This window comes from Dermochelys coriacea, chromosome 6 (assembly GCF_009764565.3).
Source record: "Dermochelys coriacea isolate rDerCor1 chromosome 6, rDerCor1.pri.v4, whole genome shotgun sequence".
In the NCBI taxonomy this organism is placed as follows: domain Eukaryota; kingdom Metazoa; phylum Chordata; order Testudines; family Dermochelyidae; genus Dermochelys; species Dermochelys coriacea.
The window spans coordinates 97,993,387-98,017,508 of record NC_050073.1 but is presented as its reverse complement, the minus strand read 5'-3'; the positions used below and the strand labels follow the sequence as shown (position 1 = coordinate 98,017,508).

The 24,122-nt window shown below is 43.3% G+C and overlaps 1 protein-coding gene across 5 annotated transcripts in view; it reads right to left on the bottom strand.

Annotated features, from left to right (window-relative positions):
• The window catches only part of DGLUCY (D-glutamate cyclase), a 96,944-nt gene that overhangs the window by 12,240 nt on the left and 60,582 nt on the right, over positions 1–24,122 (bottom strand). For 3 of the 5 annotated variants that reach the window (XM_038406774.2, XM_043517829.1, XM_043517830.1), the window contains one exon: positions 1,838–1,957. In XM_038406774.2, the coding sequence (XP_038262702.1) occupies positions 1,838–1,957 (120 nt within the window). Of the gene's footprint in view, positions 1–1,836; positions 1,958–3,473; positions 3,576–8,934; positions 9,003–24,122 lie in introns of those variants that run through there. The other 2 variants (XR_006282434.1, XM_043517831.1) reach the window with 2 other exon arrangements.

Here is a 24,122-nt window from a genome sequence, read left to right as displayed (position 1 = left end):
TAGTTTAAATTTGGGGGTTTGTGGTTCAAACAAATGCAAAAACTCAAAAGGGAAATGGTGAAAACCAGAATTTCACTTGGCTTTGTGCCAAAGCCATGGATTCTGTGTGGCTTTAACTAAACCAAGTCTTGTCAACTTTTGCAAACTTAGGATGAGTTGAGTTACCAGCTTTTCCAAAACCAGGTGAGATTTACATGGTGTCAGATTTTATAATCGAAAATTTTTTATAAAGTTCATAGCTTATTCTTTTTGTTCACAAAGAGCATAGACCGTGTAAAGAATTCAGCCGTTTTATGGGAGGAGCAGCTGTGATGAAAACAGCAAATGACTGTCTGTTGACTGCTGATTAAGTCTATAATTCTTCTTTAGGGCTTTGTGGGAGTGTAAATGTTTATCCCAACAAAGTAAATATCCATGAATTATTTGTACACTGAGATCAGATTAGACCTCATTGTCTTTTAAGTGATATTTGGCAACTTCTTTGAAAATACTTGATCATTCTAATACCGTGTTTGCATTTCTCTCAGCAGACTTCATATCTTATCATTACTGATCCAGCAACTCTGATCACATGACTACTGTTCCTGCACCCGTAATCACACAACTACCGTTCCTAGACCTGTTTCCAGAAGTCTGGAATATTCAAATTTTCTACACTTCCATTTTTAGAAAATTTGGAAATTAATGTTATAGTGCATGTTACATTCCCCATTTGACCTTCCTGCTCAAAACACATTCCTTTTCTTTCCTCTACTGTGTCTTGGGTTAGCCAGCTGCTCTGAGTATAAACACTGCAGTTCCTAGAACAGCAACTTTAGGACATACACATGGGCAGAAAGGGTAGAAACAATCAGACTCTTCAATCCCAATTTTCTCCCCAACTACTTCCTATTTCTGTACCATTGGTGTTGGAAATCTAGCCTCCCTAGTCCCTTCTATTAAAGTGACCTCCCATTATGACACATACATGGGCACCCATTGTACTCAGCTATAGAACAATGTAGACCACACAATTTGTAAATCTGTCATTGCTGAATCAGTCTCCTTTATTATTAACTTCTGTAAAGCCTTTTTTGTGCTGGCCAAGTCAATAGGGCAGGAAAGGGTTCTAAACATGAAGTTGTATTTATGTTTTGTTACATGCAAAATTTAGAACGTATAGAAGCCCTGCAGAGATTATTTGATAGAGTTTGCATCACCCCATAGTGCAATTGATTTTATCCTTGTATAGTATACCCCCAGGGCACTAACAAATACACTGAACTTGTATGCATATAAAGTTCATTTAATTCCTGCATAGAAGATGGCTGTACAGTTCTCCTTGAGAGTCAAATGATTTTAATATTTATTTAGGGTGGGAATTTTCATAAGTACTCAGTGTTGGCCTAGTTCTGCTCCCATTGAAGTAACACTGACTTTAATGAGAGCAGAGCAATGCCAATACTGAGCACTGACTTCAATGGGAGCAGAGAGAGGCTGAATGCTTTTGAACACACCTTTAATTGCTTAGTACAGTTTCAAAATGAAATTAACAGCAATCTAAAAGTTAAAAAGGCTCCAAAGTAACTCACAAACAGGACTCTAGAGTCATGTGATGATCTCTGATCTTTTAATTTTGCAGGAACTCATTATGAAAAGTTCAATCCTGTGACATGCTGAGCATTCTCCATTTTCAGTTATACCAGGGGAAGATGTGGATGCTCAACACCTCACAGGATTGGGCACAAAAGAGAGAAAGCTCACAGTACCTGAATGCTCAGTAGGTCATTTAGAGAAAGTGCCAAACCAAAATTAATCTGCAACACATGTGCTTTGTTCTCACTTTTTAAAAACTTACCGGCTACAATAGCGAAATCAGCTTCAACGTCACAAGCTATAACATCTCCATTTTTTATGTGCTTCCTTACAGTTTCTTTTACTTTTCCCATTCCCAGTTCATTTCCTCCATCCCCAATGCCTTCATTAAAAAAGAAAAAAGATGCCATAAGTATCCAAACCACCTTACAAATACAAACCCCCATTTATAAGCTATCCGCAATAGTCTGTGTATAACAGGTCAGCTCTCTTGAACTGTTTTCAAAAGTGTCACAAAACAGAAGATCACCAAAAACAATAGCTGAAAACATTGTAGTGAGGGGCATGGTGGGCAGAGCCAGGATATCCGCAACTGCCCCGTTGGAAGCAGAGGGGTGGGACAAAAAGAAAAGGAGTACTTTTGGCACCTTAGAGACTAACAAATTTATTAGAGCATAAGCTTTTGTGAGCTACAGCTCACTTCATCGGATGCTGTAGCTCACGAAAGCTTATGCGCTAATAAATTTGTTAGTCTCTAAGGTGCCACAAGTACTCCTTTTCTTTTTGCGAATACAGACTAACACGGCTGCTACTCTGAAACCTGTCATTATGCAAGGGGTGGGACAGAAACTGGAAATATAAAAGGCAGGCCCTCCAGCTCCGTTGGGGGAGACCTGCCAGAGGAGCAGGATATCTCCCCCTGCTGCTGAAGCTTGGACCTGATGGAGGCAGCTACATTGCCAGAAACCCAGAGGGATTGCTGGAGCCGCCAGGAACCGGGAACACCGAGGAGCTGTTGGGGCTGCCATTAGCTGTTTACCCCAGCCAGATGAACGATGACCCTGGAACACAGGTACCCCCTGAATGGGAGTGTAGGAAGGAGCCCAGGGAAGCCGAATAGGATTTGGCTGTATTACTGATTGCAAGCTGGCCAACATGTTGCTGCCAGATTTCCCTGCTGATCCAGTGGCGGACCACTCTGCCACTATTAGGGCCCTAGGCTGGGACACAATGGAGTCGGATGAGCCTGCGTCCCCCTGCCCCTGAGTGTGGCAGCCTCCCCACCTTTAGGCCAACAGGCTTGCATTGGTCTGTCCCTGGCCTGAGTTAGGATGCCAGATGGTTTTGCTTTCTGTCCCACCAGAGAGCTGATCCCCCTAGACTGCTGTGTTGCTCTGCCTGACTGCAGGCCAGAGCCGTTAACTGTTTTGCCACTCTGCCCTGATTGAGGACCCCCAACATATAGACTCACTACTGCTCTGCCTGACTACACGCCAGAGCTGTTAACTGTTTGCTGCTCTGCCCTGCCCTGCCCTGCCATCCCCTGATTGAGGGTCCCCCCCAGCATATAGACTCACTGCTGCTTTGCCTGACTGCAGGCCAGAGCCATTAAGTGTTTGCTGCCCTCCCCAATTGAAGGATCTGGGCTTATAGACTCACTACTGTTCTGCCTGACTACAGGCCAGAGCCATTAACTGTTTGCTGCATCGCCCTGGCAGAGGTCCGGGATCTATAGATCCAATTGCTGCCCGGCCTCTAATACAGGCTTGGGCCTATTAACTGTCGGCTAATTTCCCCCTGAACTGAGTCACTCCAGAAGCATTGTAGCAAGGGGGCATGGTTTCCCTCCCTGATGGACGGGGACTGCCTTACAATTATGTTATAACATACCAACTTACTAAACATTCAGGTATGCATAGTAACTAGAAATTATGCTCTGTAAGCAACAGCTACAAGAAGGTGACATTATCCAATGCTCTTGAACAGCTCTGACACCATATCTAGGGGAGAGAGGTAGTAATCTTACACTTCATGGAAGGACTTAAACAAATGTAATATATTTTTGTATATACATGCAAAATACTGTGAAATATTTAAATGAAGCAAAAGAAGTAAACTTTGGCTTGTTGCTAGTTTTGAGAAAATAAAACAAGTAACAATTTTTGCACAAATATATGCAAATGGTGTGTGATGCCTTTGGAAGTAGCAGGTTCTTTCCCAGAACTTAGGAGTGTTTTCTACAGCATTTGGTCCCCTTGTGCCATTGAACAGGTGGAGCCCTAATTATACTCTCACTACTCTCATTTTCCTCACCAGTTTTCCTCTTAGAAAGATACACCTATTCTTTTAAAAATTGGTCACTAATTTGGAGTGTCTTTTTTTGGGTCCCCTACTTGAAACACTTTGTATCTGACTTTCAGATGTGCTGAGCTTCTATAGTACCATTAAAGTCAATAGGAGCTGTAGGGACCAATAAATGTCTGAATAATTGTTGGCTATCCTAGGTGTCTTAAGTTGGGCACCCAAAAATTGAAGACCTTCTGAAAAATTTGGCTGATAGAGATCTGGAGAGCAAGATACCAGATAAATCATTAAATTGCATGAATATTGGTGAATTCAAAAAAATTAAGTGGATACATAATTGGTTAAACAACTGCAAACAAAGAGTAGATATTAATGGAATGATGTCAGATTGGAAGGAAGTCTGGATGTATGAATAGAGAGCCTACTAATCAAATTGGCAGATGACACAAAGCTAGAAGAAGTTGCCAACACTTTGAAAGATAGAGCTAAAATTCAAAGGGATCTTGATAAATTAGAGAACTGGGCTATAGACAACAAAATGAAATTCAGCAAAGATAAATGTAAGGGAAGAAAAACCAAATGCACAAATACAGATGGGGGAACACTGGTTTGGCAGCAGCACTACTGAGAATGATCTGGGAGTTGTGGTGGACCACAACCTTAACATGGAGTCCACAATATGATGCTATTGCAAAAAAAGCAAATGCAATTTTGGGTTGCATTAACAGAGGCATAGCATGCAAGTCATGGGAGGTGATAGTACTTCTCTACTTAGAGCTGGTTAGGTCTCAGCTGGAGTACTGTGTCCAATTTTGCTCACCAATGTATAGAAAGGATGTAGAAAAACTGGAAAGGATCCAGAGCCGGGCAACAAAGATGATCAAAAGGATGGAATGCAAGGCATATAAGCAAAGGCTGAAGGAAGTAGGTATGTTTAGTTTGGAAGAGAGGAGATTAAAGGCGGACATGACAGCAGTCTTCAACTACTTGAAAGGCTGCCATTAGAAAGATGGAGAAAAATTGTTCTCTTTTGCCCCAGAGGACAGGACAAGAGACAATGAGTTCAAACTATAATATAGCTGATTTAGATTAAATCTCAGAAAAAATTTCCTAAATGTAAGAACAGTAGTACAATGGAACAAACTGCCTAGGGAGGTTGTGGAAGCTCCTTCACTGAAGGTTTTCAAAAGGAGGTTGGGTAGCCATCTGTCTTGGATGGTTTAGACACAACAAATTCTGCATCTTGGCATGGGGTTAGATTAGATGACCCTTGCGGTCCCTTCTAACCCTATGGTCTTATGATTGTAAGAGGAAGCCAAGACTGGTGAGGGCAGAACTTTTTCTATGGCTGCTGGTCTGGCTCTAGGACCTCTTCTTGATGGTCAATGCCAGGCCCAGTACTGGACTCTGGAGACAGAACTGCCCGGTCCATAGTTTCTTCCCTTGTGGATGAGGGTACTGAGTACATACAGTGAGAACAAAATCTAGAAGCTGGGGGAAAACTCCAAGGGTTCCAAAACAGCCCCTGATATGGGGCTGGACCCCATTGACCTGGCCACGTTCCCATGGCAGTTCCCATTAAGGTGTCACAATGGTAGGCTGGAAGAGAGGATCTGGGAGGAGACTGGTAGGTCCAGCTACAGAGTTGTGAGACTTAAAATCCCACTGCTGAGTCCAATGACAAAGACTCCCATTCCTCCGACCATGAAGGGGCTGATCCAGTCAGTGCCAGGGACCGATGATGAGAACCTGGTGATGGGCAGAGCATTGCCATCATATCAGGCTTCCCCTTAAGACAGTGCAGGAAGCAGGCAACTGAAGTACCGGAGATTGAACTGCTGGCACGGGGATAGCACAATATTGCCAAGGAATCCAACTCCTGTTGTGACAGAGACATCAGCATTGAAAGGCAGAGCAGATTTTTTTGCCACCGCAAATGCTTCCAAGGTAGTCAGCACCGACATGGTATCTTGTTGTGGTGCTGAAGAAGATGCCAGTGCCACTTCTGACACCAGGCTTGATGGTGCTCTCTGTGGTGCCAGAGCCAACTGTGCTGACTTAGGCACCGATCTGGAGGAGGAGTGCTTAGGTTTCAGGTGCACTCTGCTCAACTTCTCACCCCCTTACCAAACTTAGAGGGTGGAGACCTTCCCCTGGCTGGGGCATCTTTGGAAGTCTTATATTTCTTCCTCAGCCTGGGCAAGGGAGACAGGTTGCCAACTCCATTGGTGCTCTGGGGCTCAAGCACCTACCGATAAAAATAGGGGATGTTCAGCACCTGCAGTACCAGATTAATCTTTTGTGGGCTCCACCCCATGCTCCTCCTGCCCGAAGCCCCGTCCCCACTCGGTGTCTTCTGAGGCCCCGCCTGCCTCTCGCACAGGGGAAAGAGGGCAGAGAGGAGCATCCACTAGGAAAAACTAAAGTCAGCACCTGTGGAGACAGGTACCAGGATCTCATTAGAGCTGGTGGTGGGATTCTCATTGAAGTTGCAGACTCAGACGAGGATGGCTCTGATGGTGGCCTGAACATTACCTCCATCAACAGGAATTTCAGCCAACCTCCCTCGCCTTCTTCGTTCTAGGCTTGAACTCCCTGCAAATCAGAGTCTTTTATGTGTGTTTCACCCAAGCACTTCAGGCAGTTATTGTGCAGATTGTTCACTGGCATAGGCCTCTAGCAAGAAGCACACTGCTTGAAGCCTGGTGACTGTGTCACCAATGGGTATTGCTGAGGGAAAAAGTTTCTGATGACTGTGCACTGGGTGCACAGACAGCAAGAATGGAATGTACATGTGCAGTCACTTGAAGAACTCCAAGTTCAGATTTTGTGAAACAAAATATAATGTTCATGTTTACAGAAAAGCTGAGGGTGCCAAATTCCTCTTTGCAATGCATCATTTTTGTATTTGAAGTGGCTGGATTCTAATGCATATCACATTCTACAACAGTAAGATTCCTGTACTCACAATTTATTCTTTAATAACTGAATTAATCAATGAAACTTGATACAGGTGGAATTTTAATTTAAATGTAGTTCACAGATTTCAAGTGTGTATGTGTGTTTAATTTTTCTGCTAGTGACTTCAAAGCTATGCCTCAGCAGGAATTTGCTATTTAGCTCCCAACTAACATCTATATTTTCAGAGTTGGACAGGACTGAGCCCTGAAGTGTGACAGGGAGTTTAGTGGCTAAGTCTCATGCACAGCTTTGAAAAATAATAATAAATTGTTGGTGAGTAAGTAATACTTGATCTTTTTAGCTTTCTCACCATTACATTTACTGTGCTTTTTATCTCACACCTTTTGCTTCTGTAGCCTATTAAAGCTTATGGCAGTGAATGGATGCATAGTACTGGAATGTGATGGTGCATTCTGTTTTATTCACTTACTAAATAAATTGTTTAAATCTTCACTCTTTTTGTTGATACTGGATTTCAGCTATGGACCAACTGGATTGTTATTCACATGGTCTGGGGCTTACTTTACTATCATATTGAGATACTTTGGTGATTGTTTCCCAGTAAGTATCTAAACTAGACACATAAATAATTCTTGTATCCAGGGTCCCAGGATTAAGGCACATATTTAAAAAAAATTCCTAAAATTACCTCTTGTCCTTTCACAATAGTACATATTTTCTATAATAGTGCAGATATCAATCCTTTGGATTTTCCATATCACTCTTATGTTGTGTTTCTGGGACATCTGTTTCTGTACGTGTGTTTAGTTAGTGGCTGTGTTGTATCCTATTGGCACTGTATTTTCCACTGCATGCATCCGATGAAGTGGGTTTTAGCCCACGAAAGCTTATGCTGAAATAAATTTGTTAGTCTCTAAGGTACCACAAGTATTCCTGTTCTTTTTGCAGATATAGACTAACACAGCTGCTACTCTGAAACCTATTGGCACTATAGTAAGGGAAGGGAAGGATTTCACACCTCCCACTTAAAGCTTTTTCTTTTACTGACTGTTTTCTACCTTCTCCAACTCTTCTGCATGACATCTTAGTACTTCAATAACCTCTGGTGAGTCTGGCCTTTAGAAAGTAGTGCTGAGCAGTAGATTTGTGATTTTTTCCTCCTGACTTTATAAATGGGCTTTTGTTGACTAATGTAATATCTGAAGCCATGATAACTAAAAACCTCTCAAACTTCAGCCCTTCGTGCTAGACAACACTTAAACAAAAGGGGCAACAAGTATAGCCAGATCTCTCAATAATATTCCATCAACTGATGCTAAAGACAGCATATGAGAGTGCCAAAAACATGAGGGCTGAGAAAATTAGTATGGTCTTTTTGAAACATCTTTTAATGGTCTATTCCAATGCTTTTGCTCAATATCCACTGAGCCCAGCAGTTGTTCATGCATTCTTACTTTGCCTAAGTCTGCTCCTGAGGGTCCACTCTAGCTCTACAACTTGTTATGGCATTAGTATTCAGAGAAACCACAGGTGTTTTGGCTGTGGACAAAATTCCCAGGTCAGATGGCTATTTTACACAGTGGAATTTAAGACAACGTATTTGGATCTTGTTTTATCAAAAGCTTGACACAGTCAACCATGGCAAATGCAGGCAGCAAACACTCTGTTGTGCTAAGAGTTCTATAAGAGTTGACAACTACTTCTTTTCCTTATCCCTTTCTATTCTACATAGCCCTGTCAAAGTGATCATTCTTCTCTCAAGGGTTCTATAATATACTTGTTTCTAACCAAGCATTGTATGTTTAATCAATATAGCTTCAGTTTTCCTTGAATTTTGCCTTTCCTCAGAGTCAACCTCACCAAAACTCATTACTACTACCGTCAGTTGTGACAGTGCCAAAGGCCGCAATCAGGATTGGTGCCCCATTGTGCTAGGTGCTGTACACACAGTTAGAAAGACCTGGTCCCTGCCCCAAAGCACTATCAATCTAATTAAAACTCAAGGCACAAGAAGTAAGCATGACAAGCAGTAGTAGTAGAGGAGGAGGAGGAGGAGAGTAACAGGAATAAGTTAAAAATATATTTTTCAGAAAGATACCCAGTTTTTTAGTACACAACATCCATTTATGCTACGTCACAGGAGATCTTGTCAGATACTGAGCACCTTCAGTTTCCATTGATATCAATATCTGATCCAGATTCTAGAACAGTAATACAGAACAGCTCCTAGTTATTAAAATACTAACCTATATTATCATCCTGTTTTAGATCATCACTGGCTCACTCCTAATCATATTGAAAAAGGTTGGAGATTAATTAAACCCTTCTCTATTAAAATATCACTCTGCAGATATTAAATGATAGTAGGCACAGTGACTCTAGATAACTTATTTCTCTATTTTCTTTCTATTTACAATATACTGTGCATTGGAATGTCTCATATTTGCTCTTTAAGTTTTAAAGGCTATTCTAATAATTCAGATGTTTTTAAAATTAAACTTAGCACTGGCAAATACTGTCAGATTGACCCCCATGGATGCTGAAGTCCATGCACATAGTGTTTCTATTGCAGTGCAAAAATCCACAAATTAACAGTGTGCTTTAACCTGTTCTGAAGTGACAATCTTGGGGGTTTAGGATATTTTTATTGAATGCTGGCAGTATGATTGATGTTGTAAAACAGAGGAAAGACCAAGTCTTTGCATTGACTAGTTTAAAATCTAAAAGCAGACAGAAAGTGTAAACACATGATTCACAAGTAAACGATGTAACCCACCTGGAAGCATTTGAGATACCTTTGAGATATTATTGCTGAAAGGTTTTATATAAAAATGTCTGTTCAGTCCTTGGCTTCTCTATTGAGGCTGTCAACTCAGTGCCAACTATTCACTGTGAACTGGACCAAAACCCACAACAAATGTCACCGTATTTATTGGGGGCTTTAAAATAACATCAAATGCACCGGGAACTTTTCTATGCAGCTTGCAAATGAGATACTAGTCCCTTGGAAGCAGACCAGACATTCTCTTTGCAGGAGTCCTCTAAACTCTGTGGCAATACTATCATTATTGATGTATCAAAGTTCAAGTCCATTTGGGAATATTTAAAGACATGTCCATGCTACAGTTGAACAAACATTAGCAACAATGTTCCAATGTGACTGAAACTAAACTAGCAAGACCCATGTATTTTATTGTTGCTAGTAGGGTTTTGCACTGTTTCTCTGTACAGGGATTTTTCTAAGAACCCGTTCAGATGGTGACAAAAACTAGACAGTTTATCACATAATTTAAAAAACAAAACAAAAAAACAAAAAACAAAACACTATCCACTATATGCATGAAAATCATGCTAGCAATTTCTCTGTTTAAACATATTATTTAATTGTAACACAATTTTGACAAGAACCGTAGTATTTCATAGGGAGCCCTGTGGAAGATTATTATGTAATAAAATATTTATATTATGATAAGTCCCAGTTAGGAGAAAGGCCTAGACACAATCCCTATCCAAATGAGTTTACAATGTACAAAGAGTTCATAATCTAAGCCTGTTGAAATCTGTTTTAACAATGGTTCAACAATAATAAAATATCTTTAATGTTTTTAAAATGTAATACTTTATTTCCATTCACTATGTGTTTACTTTACATATTGCCTTTCAGTGATGCAGTTGTGTTCACCAGTGGTTTTCAACGTGGGGTCCACAGACTATATATAAGGGTTCCTCAAAAGGTTGTCATTACCATAGAACAGTGGTTTTCAATGTGTGGTCCATGGACCCTGGGGGGTGTATGGACTATGTCTAAGATTTCCAAAGGGGTCCGCAAATTAAAAAAGGCTGAAAATCACTGGTGTACACTAAATATAGCAAGCAGCTGACGTCAGAACACGATCTCAGGTTTTGTATATGTGTGTGCACGCGTGTGTGCATACGCATCTATACATATATACAAAGCTTCTTTCTACTCTTTCAACCACATGCTTTGTCCTCCACTAACTGCAAATTCATCCCCAGTCCTACATATATTTCCTTTAAGACTGCCAATACCTTTTTACAGCTTAGCTTTGTGAACTCCTGGAGGATGGGTGACATTCCAGAGAACTTGAGAAGGGCATGTATAGTACTGTTGTAATAGCTGGGCCCTAATTGTAAGCTTAACTGTAAAAAATGAGTGAAAGTTCCTAACTTGTCCCAATGACCTATTGTATAAAATTGTTTAAGAAAAGATATAAGGAGACAGAAAGGATTTTACAGATACTACCCAGGACTGTGTTAAGATTATGACAGGTAAACAAGAGTAGTAGAGGACCAGAAATCAATGAACTAAAATTGGTGTGTTGGAAATTAGGCCTATTGGTGGATAAAATAATGACAGGGTGGACTGTTCTGCTCAACACTCTCTTTTGGGGATCTTAAAAAGAAAAGACTTTGGGGAAAAATCAGCAGAAGCAGCAAGTCTCTGACAACACCCACTGTGGTGAGTTTCATCATCATGGTTGCCACCCCAGCCATCTCTTGGGACGCCATACCTTTTGTCCTAATCCTGAGAGATGTCCTGACCAGACCAAGTCAGAGAGAGAGAGAGATCCAGATGACACTGCCTCCTCCATCAGATCCAACTGAATCCCAAACACACCCTGAGATGTGAGATTTTCTCATTTTTCCCCCTGCTTCACCCTCCATGTAGTGTTATCTTCCCACCATATTTCTTGTCTTTTCTATCTCTCCTGTTTTGCCTCCTGTTTAATAAGAGTTTGGCTTAACCAGCCAAGACTGTACATTTTGTAACAGTGCTGTAAGCCTGTGACCAGAAAGAGGCAGCTAAAAGCAGTGTCCTAAATAGCCCAACAGAGGTACGAGTTTGCCAAGTCTCAGAGTGGCTGATATAACTGTGTGCTCTACCTGTTTTTCCATCAGCAAGGTTACAAGTAAGAGTCAACACCAGAGACAGAACCTGCATTTTCTAATTTTTGTTAGTCTTTTCCTTCTCCTCTTGTGTGTGTTTGTCTTGTTTTGTCCTCTAGGAAAGAGGTTACTTACCAGGTGAAGTAACTGAAGTTCTTCAAGATGGTTGTCCATTTGGTTACTCCACTTTAGGTGCCCTGGGCTTGTAATTGGAGATTTGTAGTAGCAGCGTTCGGTTGGGCCGCACATGCACTGTACCCATCTCGCGATGCATGAGCCGGTTACATAGCATTGCATGGCTAACCTCCCCCTCAGTTCCTTCTCTACCATAGAGTGTCTATCATGGAACAACTCCGAAGTAGAGGGTAAGAGGAAGGGTAGTGGAGCACCCACAGGGACAACCATGTTGAAGAACCTCAGTTACTGCACCTGGTGAGTAACCTTTTCTTCTTCGAGGAGTGTCCCTGTGGGTGTTCCACTTTAGGTGACTGTCTAGCAGTGCCCCTCAATGGAAAGAGGGGACTTTGGAGTTGTAGCCGTGGATGAGTTTTGTTCCAGCACACAATGCTGTATAAATGTGTGGGCAGATGCCCAGGTTGCTGCTTTGTATATGTACATAATGGGAACATTGTTGAGGAATGCTATCAAGGGCAATAGGGCTTTAGTGGAGTGTGAGACTGATGGAGGTTGTCCCTGTTGCTGGTGATAGCATAGGTGGATACAATTGGAGATCCATTTAAACAATGCAGGTAGAAGTCCAGCAACAGAGTGGGGACTATCCAGTTTATTGAACCCAATGCAGGATGTATGATTATGGTGTATATGAGTATTCAGTGCAAGGAACTCCTTGCCTTCAGAGACCATGTACTGGCTTTGGAGACTAGAGTGGCTGAACTGGAGGAGCTAAGGGAGACAGAGAGGTACACAGATGAGACTTTCCGGGATACAGTAGAATGGTCCCACTCCCGGTCTGACAGTTTCTGTGCTGTTGAGGAGGATGAAAGTCTCAGGGAAACAGAACATCCAACTGGAGCAGAAGGAAATGATCCCATAGTTAGGACCCTCCTTCCAGATGATGTCGTGGCATCCTCTCACACTGAGGATACCTCCCAGGGGAGGGTACTCCAGTTATTAGGAACAGACAGGTATTATTAATGGGCGATTTGATCATTAGAAAGATAGATAACTGGGTTTGCGATGACCGGGAGAACAGCATGGTGACTTGCCTACCTGGTGTGAAGGTTGCAGATCTCTCGAGACATCTAGATAGACGTATGTGTAGTGCTGAGGAGGAGCCAGTGGTCCTTGTATATGTTGGTACCAATGACATAGGGGAGGATAGGAGAAAGGTCCTGGAGGCCAAATATAGGCTGCTAGATAAGAGAGTGAAGTCCAGGACCTCCATGGTAGCATTCTCTGAAATGCTTCAGTTCCACTCGCAAGGCTACTTAGACAGGCAGAACTGCAGGGTCTCAATGCATGGATGAGATGATGGTGTAGGGTGTAGGGATTTAGATTTATTAGGAACTGGAGAAACTTTTGGGAAAGGGGGAGCCTAAACAGGAAGGTTTGGGCTCCACCTAAACCAAAATGGAACCAGATTGCTGGCACTTAAAATTAAAAAGGACGTAGAGCACTTTTTAAACTAAGGGCCGGGAGGAAGCCGACAGATGTAGAGAAACACATAGTTCGGACAGAGACATTCCTAAGGGGAGGATCTATTAATAGAGATTCTTTATGTCCTAGTAAGGAGGAGGGGATGAAAGATGATAAAATACAGGTAGGATCTAATGAGAAACAGTCAAATGAAAGAGTTCTATTCAATTACAGCTAAAAAGTGACAAATTTTATAAGTGCTTGTTTACAAATGCTAGAAGTCTAAATACTAACTTGAATGCCTGGTATTAAATAAGGATATTGATATAATGGACATCACAGAAATTGGTGGAATGATAATTAATGGGACACGGTAATACAGGGTACAAAATACATAGCAATGACGGAGTAGGTCATGCTGATGGGGGAGTGGCATTATATGTGAAAGCAAGCATAGCATCCAATATCGGAAAAATCTTCAAAGAATCAAATTGTACCATAGAATCTCTATGGATAGAAATTCCACGCTTGAATAATAATAAGATAGCAGGAAGAATCTATTACCAGTCACCTGGCCAGGATGGCGATGGTGATTGTGAAATGCTCAGGGAGATTAGAGAGGCTATTAAAATAAAAAACTCAATAATAATGGGGGATTTCAACTATCCCCATATTGACAGGGTACATATCACCTCAGGACACGATGTAGAGATAAAGTTTCTTGAATGATTTAAACGACTGCTTCTTGGAGCAGCTAGTCCTGGAACCCCCAACAGGAGAGGCAATTCTTAAATTAGTCCTAACTAGAGCACAGGATCTGGTCCAAGAGATGAATATAGCTGGACTGCTTGGAAATAGTGACCATAATATAATTAAATTTAACATCCCTGTGGTGGGGAAAACACCACAGCAGCCCAACACTGTAGCATTTAATTTCAGAAAGGGGGACCTCACAAAAATGAGGAAGTTAGTTAAACAGAAAATAAAACGTACAGCGCCAAAAGTGAAATCCCTGCAAGCCACATGGAAACTTTTTAAAGACACCATAATAGAGGCTCAACTTAAATTTATGCCCCAAATTAAAAAACATAGTAAGAGAACCAAAAAAGTGCCATCATGGTTAAACAACAAAGTAAAAGAAGCAGTGAGAGGCAAAAAGGCATCCTTTAAAAAGTGGAAGTAAAATCCTAGTGAGGAAAATAGAAAGGAGCATAAACTCTGACAAATGATGTGTAAAAATACAATTAGGAAGGCCAAAAAAGAATCTGAAGAACAGTTAGCCAAAGACGCAAAAAATAGCGAAAAAATGTTAAGTTCATCAGAAGCAGGAAGCCTGCTAAACAACCAGCGGGGCCACAGGATGGATGATCGAGATGCTAAAGGAGCATTCAAGGGTGATATGGTGCTTGCGGAGAAACTAAATAAATTCTTCATGACGGAGATTCCCAAACCTGAGCCATTCTTTTTTAGGTGACAAAACTGTCCCAGATTGAGGTGTCATTAGAGGAGGTTTTTGAATAAATCAATAACCTAAACAATAATAAGTCACCAAGACCAGATGATATTCACCCAAGAGTTCTAAAGGAACTCAAATGTGAAATTGCAGAATTACTCACAGTAGTGTCTGTAGCCTATCATTTGAATCAGCTTCTATACCAAATGACTGGAGGACAGCTAATGTGACACCAATTTTTAAAAACGGCTCATGAGGTGATCCCGGCAATTATAGGCTGGTAAGCCTGACTTCAGTACTGGGCAAACTGGTTGAAACGATAGTAAAGAACAAAATTGTCAGACACAGATTAACATAATTTGTTGGGGCAGAGTCAACATGGTTTTTCTAAAGGGAAATCATGCCTCACCAATCTAAGAGAATTCTTTGAGGGGGTCAATAAGCACGTGGACAAGGAGGATCCAGTGGGTATAGTAAACTTGGACTTTCAGAAAGCCTTTGATAAGGTCCTTCACCAAAGGCTCTTAAGAAAAGTAAGCTTCATGGGATAAAAGGGAAGGTCCTCTCATGGATCGGTATCTGCTTAAAAGATAGGAAATAAAGGGTACAAATGGTTAGTTTTCAGAATGGAGAGAGGTAAATAGTGGTGTCCCCCAGGAGTTTGTACTGGGACCAGTCCTATTCAACATAAATGATCCGGAAAGAGGGGTAAACAGTGAGGTGACAGAATTTGAAGATGATACAAAACTACTCAAGATAGTTAAGACCCAGGCAGATGCGAAGAGCTACAAAAGGGTCTCACAAAACTGGGCGACAGGGCAACAAAATGGCAGATGAAATTCAATGTTGATAAATGCAAAGTAATGCACATTGGAAAACATAATCCCAACTATGCATGTAAAATGATGGGGCCTAAATTAGCTGTTACCACTCAAGAAAGAGATCTTGAAGTCACTGTGGATTGTTCTCTGAAAACATCCACTCCATGTGCAGCGGCAGTCAAAAAAGCAAACAGAATGTTGGGAATCATTAAGAAAGGGATAGATAAGAAGACAGAAAATATCATATTGCATCTATATAAATCCCTGGTACACCCACATTTGAATACTGAGTGCAGATGTGGTCGCCCCATCTCAAAAAAGATGTATTGGAATTGGAAAAGGTTCAGAAAAGGGCAACAAATCTGATCTGAGGTATGGAATGGCTTCTGTATGAGGAGAGATTAATAAGACTGGGACTTTTAAGCTTGGAAAAGTGACGGGGGGGGCGGGTATGATTGAGGTCTACACAATCATGACTGGTGTGGAGAAAGTAAATAAGGAAGTGTTGTTTAGTCCTTCTCATAACACAAGAACTAGTGGTCACCAAATGAAATTAATAGGCAGCAGGTTTAAAACAAACAAAAGGAAGTATTTTTTCACACAATGCAGTCAGTCTGTGGAACTCTTTGCCAGATGAGTTTGTGAAGGCCAAGACTATAATAGGGTTCAAAAAAGAACAAGATATGTTCATGGACGATAGGCCCATCAATGGCTATTAGCCAGGATGGACAGGGATGGTGTCCCTAGCCTCTTTGCCAGAAGCCGGGAGTGGATGACAGGGAATGGATCACTTGATGATTACCTGTTCTGTTCATTCCCTATAGGGCACCTGGCATTGGCCACTGTTGGAAGACAAGATACTGGGCTAGATGGATCTTTGGTGTGACCCAGTATGGCCGTTCTTATGTCTCTGTTTAGAGACGGCTGTTCCCTTAGAGCATTCTGCGATGGAGATGAATAAATTGGATGATTTCTGAAAAGGTTTTTTTCTTTCAATATAGAAAGCTAACCCCTTCTGATGTCTAGCTTGTGGAGTAGTGTTTCTCATTTGCTCCCATGGGGTTTTGGGAAGAGCAAGGGAGATAGGTTGGTTTAGGTGGAATCAGGAGGCAGTCTTTGGTAGGAATTTAGGGTGGGGTCTCAGTGTGACTTTATTTTTGAAGAATGTTGTGTATGGTGGATGTGCCATGAGGGCACTATCATCAAAATTCCCCCACTCGTCGAGCAGATGTAATGGCAACAAGAAAGGCTACTTTCATAGAAAGGTGTAGTTATGAACATGTTGCCAATGGATTGAATGGTGGGTTGACAAAACTCCATAGTACTAGATTAAGTTCACCTGCAGATGTAGGAGAATGTATTTTGGAGTATATGTTATGGAGGCCCTTGAGGAAATATTTGGTGGTTGCATGGCAAAAATGGATAACTCATCCACCCTATGATGAAATGCCATGATGGCTTCAAGGTTACCCTAACAGAGGTCATGGAGAGCTCACAATTTCTTGTGCTGTAATACATAATCCAGTATGTGCGATAGAGGCGTGGAGATGGCTGTAATTTGTTCCTTTTGGCAACCTATAGTGAAACATCTCTGTTTCTGTAGATACGTTTGTCATATAGTCGATCTGCGACTATTTAACAGAATGTCCTGTACCTCCTCTGAGCACATCAATTCGTCATTCTGGAGCCATGGAGAAACCATGCCTTGAGGTGAAGTCTCATGACGTTGGGATGGCAAATCTGACCTGCGTCTTGTGAAAGGAGATGGGGCAAGAAGTGAGAGTGCATGGTGGACATGCAGACATCTTCAGAAGGTGTGGGAACCATGGTTAGCGGGGCCATATGGGGGCTATTATGACTTTGGAATTGTCTGTTTTGATTTTGTGTATCACTCATGATAGAAGCGGGGCAAGGGGGAAGGCGTAGAGCAATTGCGCATCCCATTTGAGGAGAAAGGTATCTCCCAGTGAAAGAGGACCCAATCCTCCTCTGGAACAGAACTGTGAGTATTTGGCATTTTGTCGTCCCAAAGAGGTCTATTGTTGGAAACCCCCACCATTTGAATATATTGTTTAGTACTTGATCATTGATTTCCCACTCATATTCCTCAGAGAATTTTCTGCTTTAGGCATCTGCAGTGGTGTTCTGACATCCAGGTAGATACGCAGCTCAGATGTCGACATTGTGTTTGATGCACCAGATCCAAAGTAGTATGGCTTCTGTTCATAGGAAGTATGAGTGTGCCCCCCCCCCTTGCCAGTTTATATAAAACAAGCAGGCAACATTGTCTGTGAAGATTTTGATGGTTTTTGTGACACCTTGGCACCCCCATATTGACCACTGTCAAGAGGGCTACTCAACTTCTGCAGTAACTGAGATTCTTTGAGATGTGTCCCCCTGTGAGTGCTCCACTTTAGGTGTTGAGTGCCCCTGTGCTTGTAATCGGAAATTTGTAGTAGCTGTGCTTGATTGGGTCACCCATGTACAGTTCCCATCTTGCGCTGCCTCAGAAGGTTAACTGGCGCTACATGACTGTGGCGGGGTGGTCACCCTGCCATGCCTCGAAGGGCTTAAAACAGCCCTAAGAGAGGGCTGCAGATGGAGGAAAGCTAGGCTGATTGGGGGAAGCAGCCACAGGTGGAGCCACGCCCCAATCAGGCCACAGCTGATCCTATAAGAGGGCTGTTAGCCAGGAGCTGAGACAGACACTCTCTCTAGCTACATGGATAGAGGAGGACCTGGCTGCCTGGGAAGCTGAGGAGGGTACCTAGGGCAGAGCAGTGCTGGGGAAGGGCAGAGGGAGCTGGGGAGCTCCCAGGCTGCAGGCCGAGGTAAAGGCCCACGAAAGGACCTTGGAGTGTTGGTTGATCACAGGATGATTATGAGCTGCCAATGTGATATGGCAGTGAAAAAAGCTAATGCGGTCTTGGGATGCATTAGGCGAGGTATTTCCAGTAGAGATAAAGAGGTTTTAGTACTGTTATACAAGGCACTGGTGAGACCTCACCTGGAATTCTGTGTGCAAGTTCTGGTCTCCCATGTTTAAGAAAGATGACTTCAAACTGGAACAGGTACAGAGAAGGGCTACTAGGATGATCCGAGGAATGGAAAATCTGTCTTAGGAAAGGAGACTCAAGGAGCTTGGCTTGTTTAACCTAACTAAAAGAAGGTTGAGGGGAGATATGATTGCTCTCTATAAATATATCAGAGGGATAAATACCAGAGAGGGAGAGAAATTATTTAAGCTCAGTACCAATGTGGACACAAGAACAAATGGATATAAACTGGTCATCAGGAAGTTTAGACTTGAAATTAGACAAAGGTTTCTAACCATCAGAGGAGTGATGGTTACTTGCTGGAGGATTTTCTGCTCCTTGAAGTCTTTAAACCACGATTTGAGGACTTCAATAGCTCAGACATAAGTGAGAGGTTTTTCATAGGAGTGGGTGGGTGAGATTCTGTGGCCTGAGTTGTGCAGGAGGTCAGACTAGATGATCATAATGGTCCCTTCTGACCTTAATATCTGTGACTCTATAAGGGTACTAAGGCTACAGAGGAGCAGCCCAGACCTAGACAGAGGCAGCTGGTCTGACCCCCCTTGCCCATGATGAGTGGTACAGACTGCAGTCTGCCCCAGGGAGCGGGGGCTATATGATGACTGACAGCAGCCACTGAGGCAAGGGAGGGATAAGGGGTTGGGGGTTTTCCTGGGGAGGGGAGACCCAGACTGAGGGGGTACTGCCAAGGGACAGAACCCTAATCTAGAAGGGCACCGGGGTCCAGGAGGGGCACAGGGCCAGCGGCAGGCGAGACACCGACTGGCAGAAGGCGCTCCTGGCTGAAAAGAACCAATTCCCTGGACAACCAGCAGGAGGCGCTACAGTGGTGAGTTGTCGCCCCATGATAGTGACCAACCTCCCCACCCCATTCCTTCTCTACTGCAGAGGATAGTGAGAAACTCCTAAGTAGAGGGGAGGAGGGAGGGTTGTGGAGCACCCACAGGGGGACACATCTCGAAGACTCTCAGTCACTGCACAAGGTGAGTAACCCTCTCTTCTTCTTCGAGTGATGTCTCTGTGGGTCCTCCACTTTAGGTGACTTCAAAGCAGTGCCCTTCAATGGAAGGGAGGGGCTTTGGAGTTGAAATCGTGGCAGAGGATAATATGGTGAGTCTGAATAATGTTGATTGATGAAAGATGTTGCCTGCTGCTCTAATGCATAGTGCTGCGTAAACGTATGAGCAGAGGCCTAGGTCGCAGCTGTACATATGTCTGTAATGGGAACACTGTTCAGAAAAGCTATCGAAGTTGACATTGCCTCTCTGGAATCCCTAGAAGGGGTTGCAGATTCTGTTGCTGGTAACACAGTTCGATGCATTCTGAAATCCATTTGGAGAGCTTCTGTTTGGATATGGCATCTCCTTTTGATTGTTCAGAGATTGAAATGAATAATTTCAGGGACTTGCGAAATGACCTTGTTATCTGTGTAAAAAGCCCGGGCCCTACGAATATTGAAGGTGTAGCTTAGGATAGAACATTTGTAAGTAGATGGGTTGGTTGAGGTGGAATGAGGAGGTGATCTTAGGTAAAAACTTGGGATGTGGTCTGAGAGTGATTTTATCTTTGGAAAATGCTGTGTATGGTGGGTCAACCATGAGGGCCCCTATTTCCCCCACTCGTCTTGTGGATGTAATGGCTACTAAAAAGGCCACTTTCATTGACAGATGCAGAAGTGAGCAAGTGGCTAATAGTTCGAACGCATGTTTGGTGGTGCTCTGGAGAACTAAGTTGAGGTCCCAAGGTGGAGTGGGAGCGTGGATTTCAAGGTATGTTGTTGAGGCCTTTCAGAAAACGTTTGGTGGGGTGTGCAAAAATTGATGCGCCATCCATCTTGTAGTGGAAAGCAGCTATGGCTGAGAGATGTACCCCGACTGAGCTAATAGAGAGGTCTGATCTCAAGTTCAAGCAGTTAATCCAGAGTAAAAGATAAGGGCGCAGATACTGATGTGGTCTGCTTTGTGTGACACCAGGAATCAAAATGTCTCCATTTGTGTATGTATGTGTGGCGGGTAGTCAGTCTGTGACTATTTCATAAAATATTCTGTACTTTGGAGCATGTCATTTTCAGGTCCCTGGAGCCATGCAGCAACCACACTTTGAGGCGGAGTGTCTCCAAGTTTGGATGCAGGGTTAGTCCTGAGTCCTGGGACAGGAGACGAGATAGGAGAGGAAGGGTGCAAGGTCTGCACGCTGACAATCTGAGAATGTAGGGGAACCATGTTTGATGAGGCCATGTAGGGGCTATCCGTATTACTGTGGCCTTGTCCTCTTTGATCTTGTGAAGCACTCGTGCCATTAGGGGAATGGCACGGCAGGCGTATAGGAGGGAAGCATCCCATTTGATAAGAAAGGTGTCTCCCAAGGAGTGAAGGCCCATTCTGGCCCTGGAGCAAAACTGTGGGCATTTGGTGTTGTGCTCTGTTGCAAAGAGGTCTACTGTGAGGAATCCCCACTGTTTGAATATGTTCTGGAGAACCCTGATGTTTAGTTCCCACTCATGGTCCTGAGAAAAGTTCCTGCTGAGTGCATCTGCCTTAGAGTTTTGACATCCGGGCAGACATGCTGCTACAATATGGATGTTGTGAAGGATGCACCAGTGCCAAAGTTGCATGGCCTCTGCACACGGAGTGTGAGTGTGCACCCCCCTTGTCTGTTTATGTAGAACATATGTGCTAAATTGTCTGTGAGAATTTGTATGGTCTTGTTTCTGATTATGGGTAGAAAGTTGGCGCATGCAATGAGAATGGCTCTTAGTTCTAGTAATTTATGTGAAGCTGGGCTTCTGTTGGGGATCAATGACCCTGAGCAGAGCACGAGTTCAGATGTACTCCCCAACCTATGAGGAATGCATCGGTCATAATAGTCAATGTAGGAGGGGTTTGGGTGAATGACACTTCTAGGCATATGTTGTGTGGTTGCATCCACCAGGATAGCGAGTCTTTTTTACTTTGCTTGGCATTGTGAGGTGTTTATTTATACTGTGCCTTTGTGGGGAATAAGTTGTACGGAGCCAAGCTTGTAGGGTTCATATATGTAGCTTTACGTGTTGGACGACAAAGGTTGATGTGGCTCATTAATTGCAAGCAAGCCCTGGCTGTTACCTGGGGACTGTTCAGTGATGTGGTGATCAGATTCGTTAGAGTAAGAAAGCACTGCCTTGGTAAAGATGCTGATGCCTTGGGTGTATTGAGATACGTCCTGATAAATTCCAGTTCCTGTATTGGTGTGAGGGTCAATTTTTGTGTGTTTATTTGGAGACCTAATTGCATAAAGAGATCCACTGTTTGTTGGGTAGCCTCTGCTGCCGCTAGTCGATTCACTGCTTTCAGTAAGCAGTCTAGATATAGAAATATCATGATTCCTCTCTGGCGGAGGTGTGCAGTGACTATTGCAAGTACCTGTGAGAAGACTTGGGGAGCAGTGGACAGACTTGATCTTGTATTGGAAGTGCTCTGGTCCGAGGGCAAATCAGAAATCTCTGATGTGATGGGTGAATTGTCACGTGGAAGTATGCATCTTGGAGGTTGAGGGCCGAGAGTCAGTCCCCTCTTTCTAACACTGGGATAATGATGGTCAGTGTCACCATCTTGAAGTGTTGGTTTCTGACAAATTTGTTGAGCCATCAGAGAGGGAGAATGGGCCTCTATCCTCTTGCTTTTTTATGTGTGAGGAAGTAGTTTGATTAGAAACCTGTCCCTCTGTATTTTGTTGGTACCGGTTCTACTGCTCCTAGATAGATGAGGTGGGTTATCTCCTGACGCAGTAGATCTTTGTGAAAGGGGTCCCTGAAGAGGGACGAGGAGGGAGGGTGGGTAGGGGGGTTAGAAGTAAAAAGGATGGAGTATCTAACTTCAATTATCTCCAGCACCCATCCGTCTGTAGTGAAGGATTGGCAGACTGGGTAGTAGGGAGTTAAATGGTCTCCGAATGGCTGGGAGATGGTAGCAGTTCTCGTGCTTGAAGATGTGGGGTCTCGGTCCCTCGACCAACGTCTCATACTTGCTGCCTGGCAGATGGTTGATGAGACGTGGTAGATTGATTTAATGGTTGTCTGCTTGGGGGTCTTGTTTCTGGGCTTGTGGCTCCAATTGCCTGTGTGTCTGTGCATATGGTGTGGACGGGAGTCATTGTGGGTTGTAATATGTTCCTTGTCTTCTCTTTGTCCTACGAGTATAGATCCCAGGGACTTCAGAGTCACCCGCGAGTCCCTGAAGGTGTGCAGAGACTCATCTGTTTTGTCTGCGAAGAGTTTGGGCCCTTGGAAAGGCCGGTCCTCCACTGTTGCTTACACTTCATTGGGGAAGCCAGAGATGCAACCAGGATGCCCTTCTCATTATGACTGCAGTGGCTGTAGATTGTGCAGCTGTAGCTACTGAATCTAGGGCAGCTTGCAGTGCTGTCCTGGAGATCAGTTGGCCCTTGGAAATGAGTGCACCAAATTGCTCTTTTTTCTTCTCAAGGAGAAATTCAATAAAAACTGATAGTTTGCCATAATTTGTATGGTCATATTTGCTAATAACACTTTGTATTAGCAATTCTAAGATGAAGTGAGTGAGGAACAAGCTTTTTGGCTAAAGAGGTCGAGTCTCTTCCAGTCTGTGTCATACGGTGTGTTTTTGAGGTATGATTGTCTGCCCCTCTCAGTAACAGCATCCACTATCAGGGAGTTTGGTGCGGGATGTGAAAAAAGAAACTTTTCCCTTTGCAGGGACATCATATTTCCTGTCGGACCTCTTGCAGGTTGGAGTGATTGTTGCAAGGGTCTGCCAGATGTGTTTGACAGGTTCCATGATTGCATCATTCATGGGTAAAGCGATTTTAGATTATGCTGATAGTTGCAAGATGTAAATGAGCTTATGTCATGTCTCCTGCACTTTCTCCAGTGAGATGTCAAGGAAATCTGTAACTCTCCTATAGAGATCCTTGAAATGTATAAAATTATCCCCCATATTGGGAGGAGGGAGCATAATGGTGTCGTCCAGGGACGATGGAGAAAAATGGGTTGTTGGTTCAACATCCTAGTCAGAGATTTCTTCCTGTTCTCCTGTCATCTCTTCAAGGGGCTCAGATGGTCTTGGTACGACAGTCCCAAGTGACTGCCGTGTACCCTTTCTATGTGGTTAGGAGGTTTGAGGTGGTGGGGGGGATATGCCATCCACAGGGCCCAATACTGCCACTGTGGAGAGAAGGGCATAGGTGCCATTCATGGGTGCCTGTACCACTGCTGTTCTCTGGCCCCTGTATAGTACTCCTCATGTGGCGTATAGTACATCCCTTTGATCATTTTGCGGGCAGGGGGAAGAGCTTTGCAAAGGTATGTCTCTCCCTTGTCCTCATCCTTGTTATCGCTCAGAAATGGGGGATCAGATGGCAGAAGAGTGGTGGGGCAGCTCTCGGTACCGACTGTGCTGTGGTGATCTCAGTGCCGAGAATGGGAGAGACGGGTGTCGAGGACACAATGAGGTCTGGGAAGGAAGAACTGTT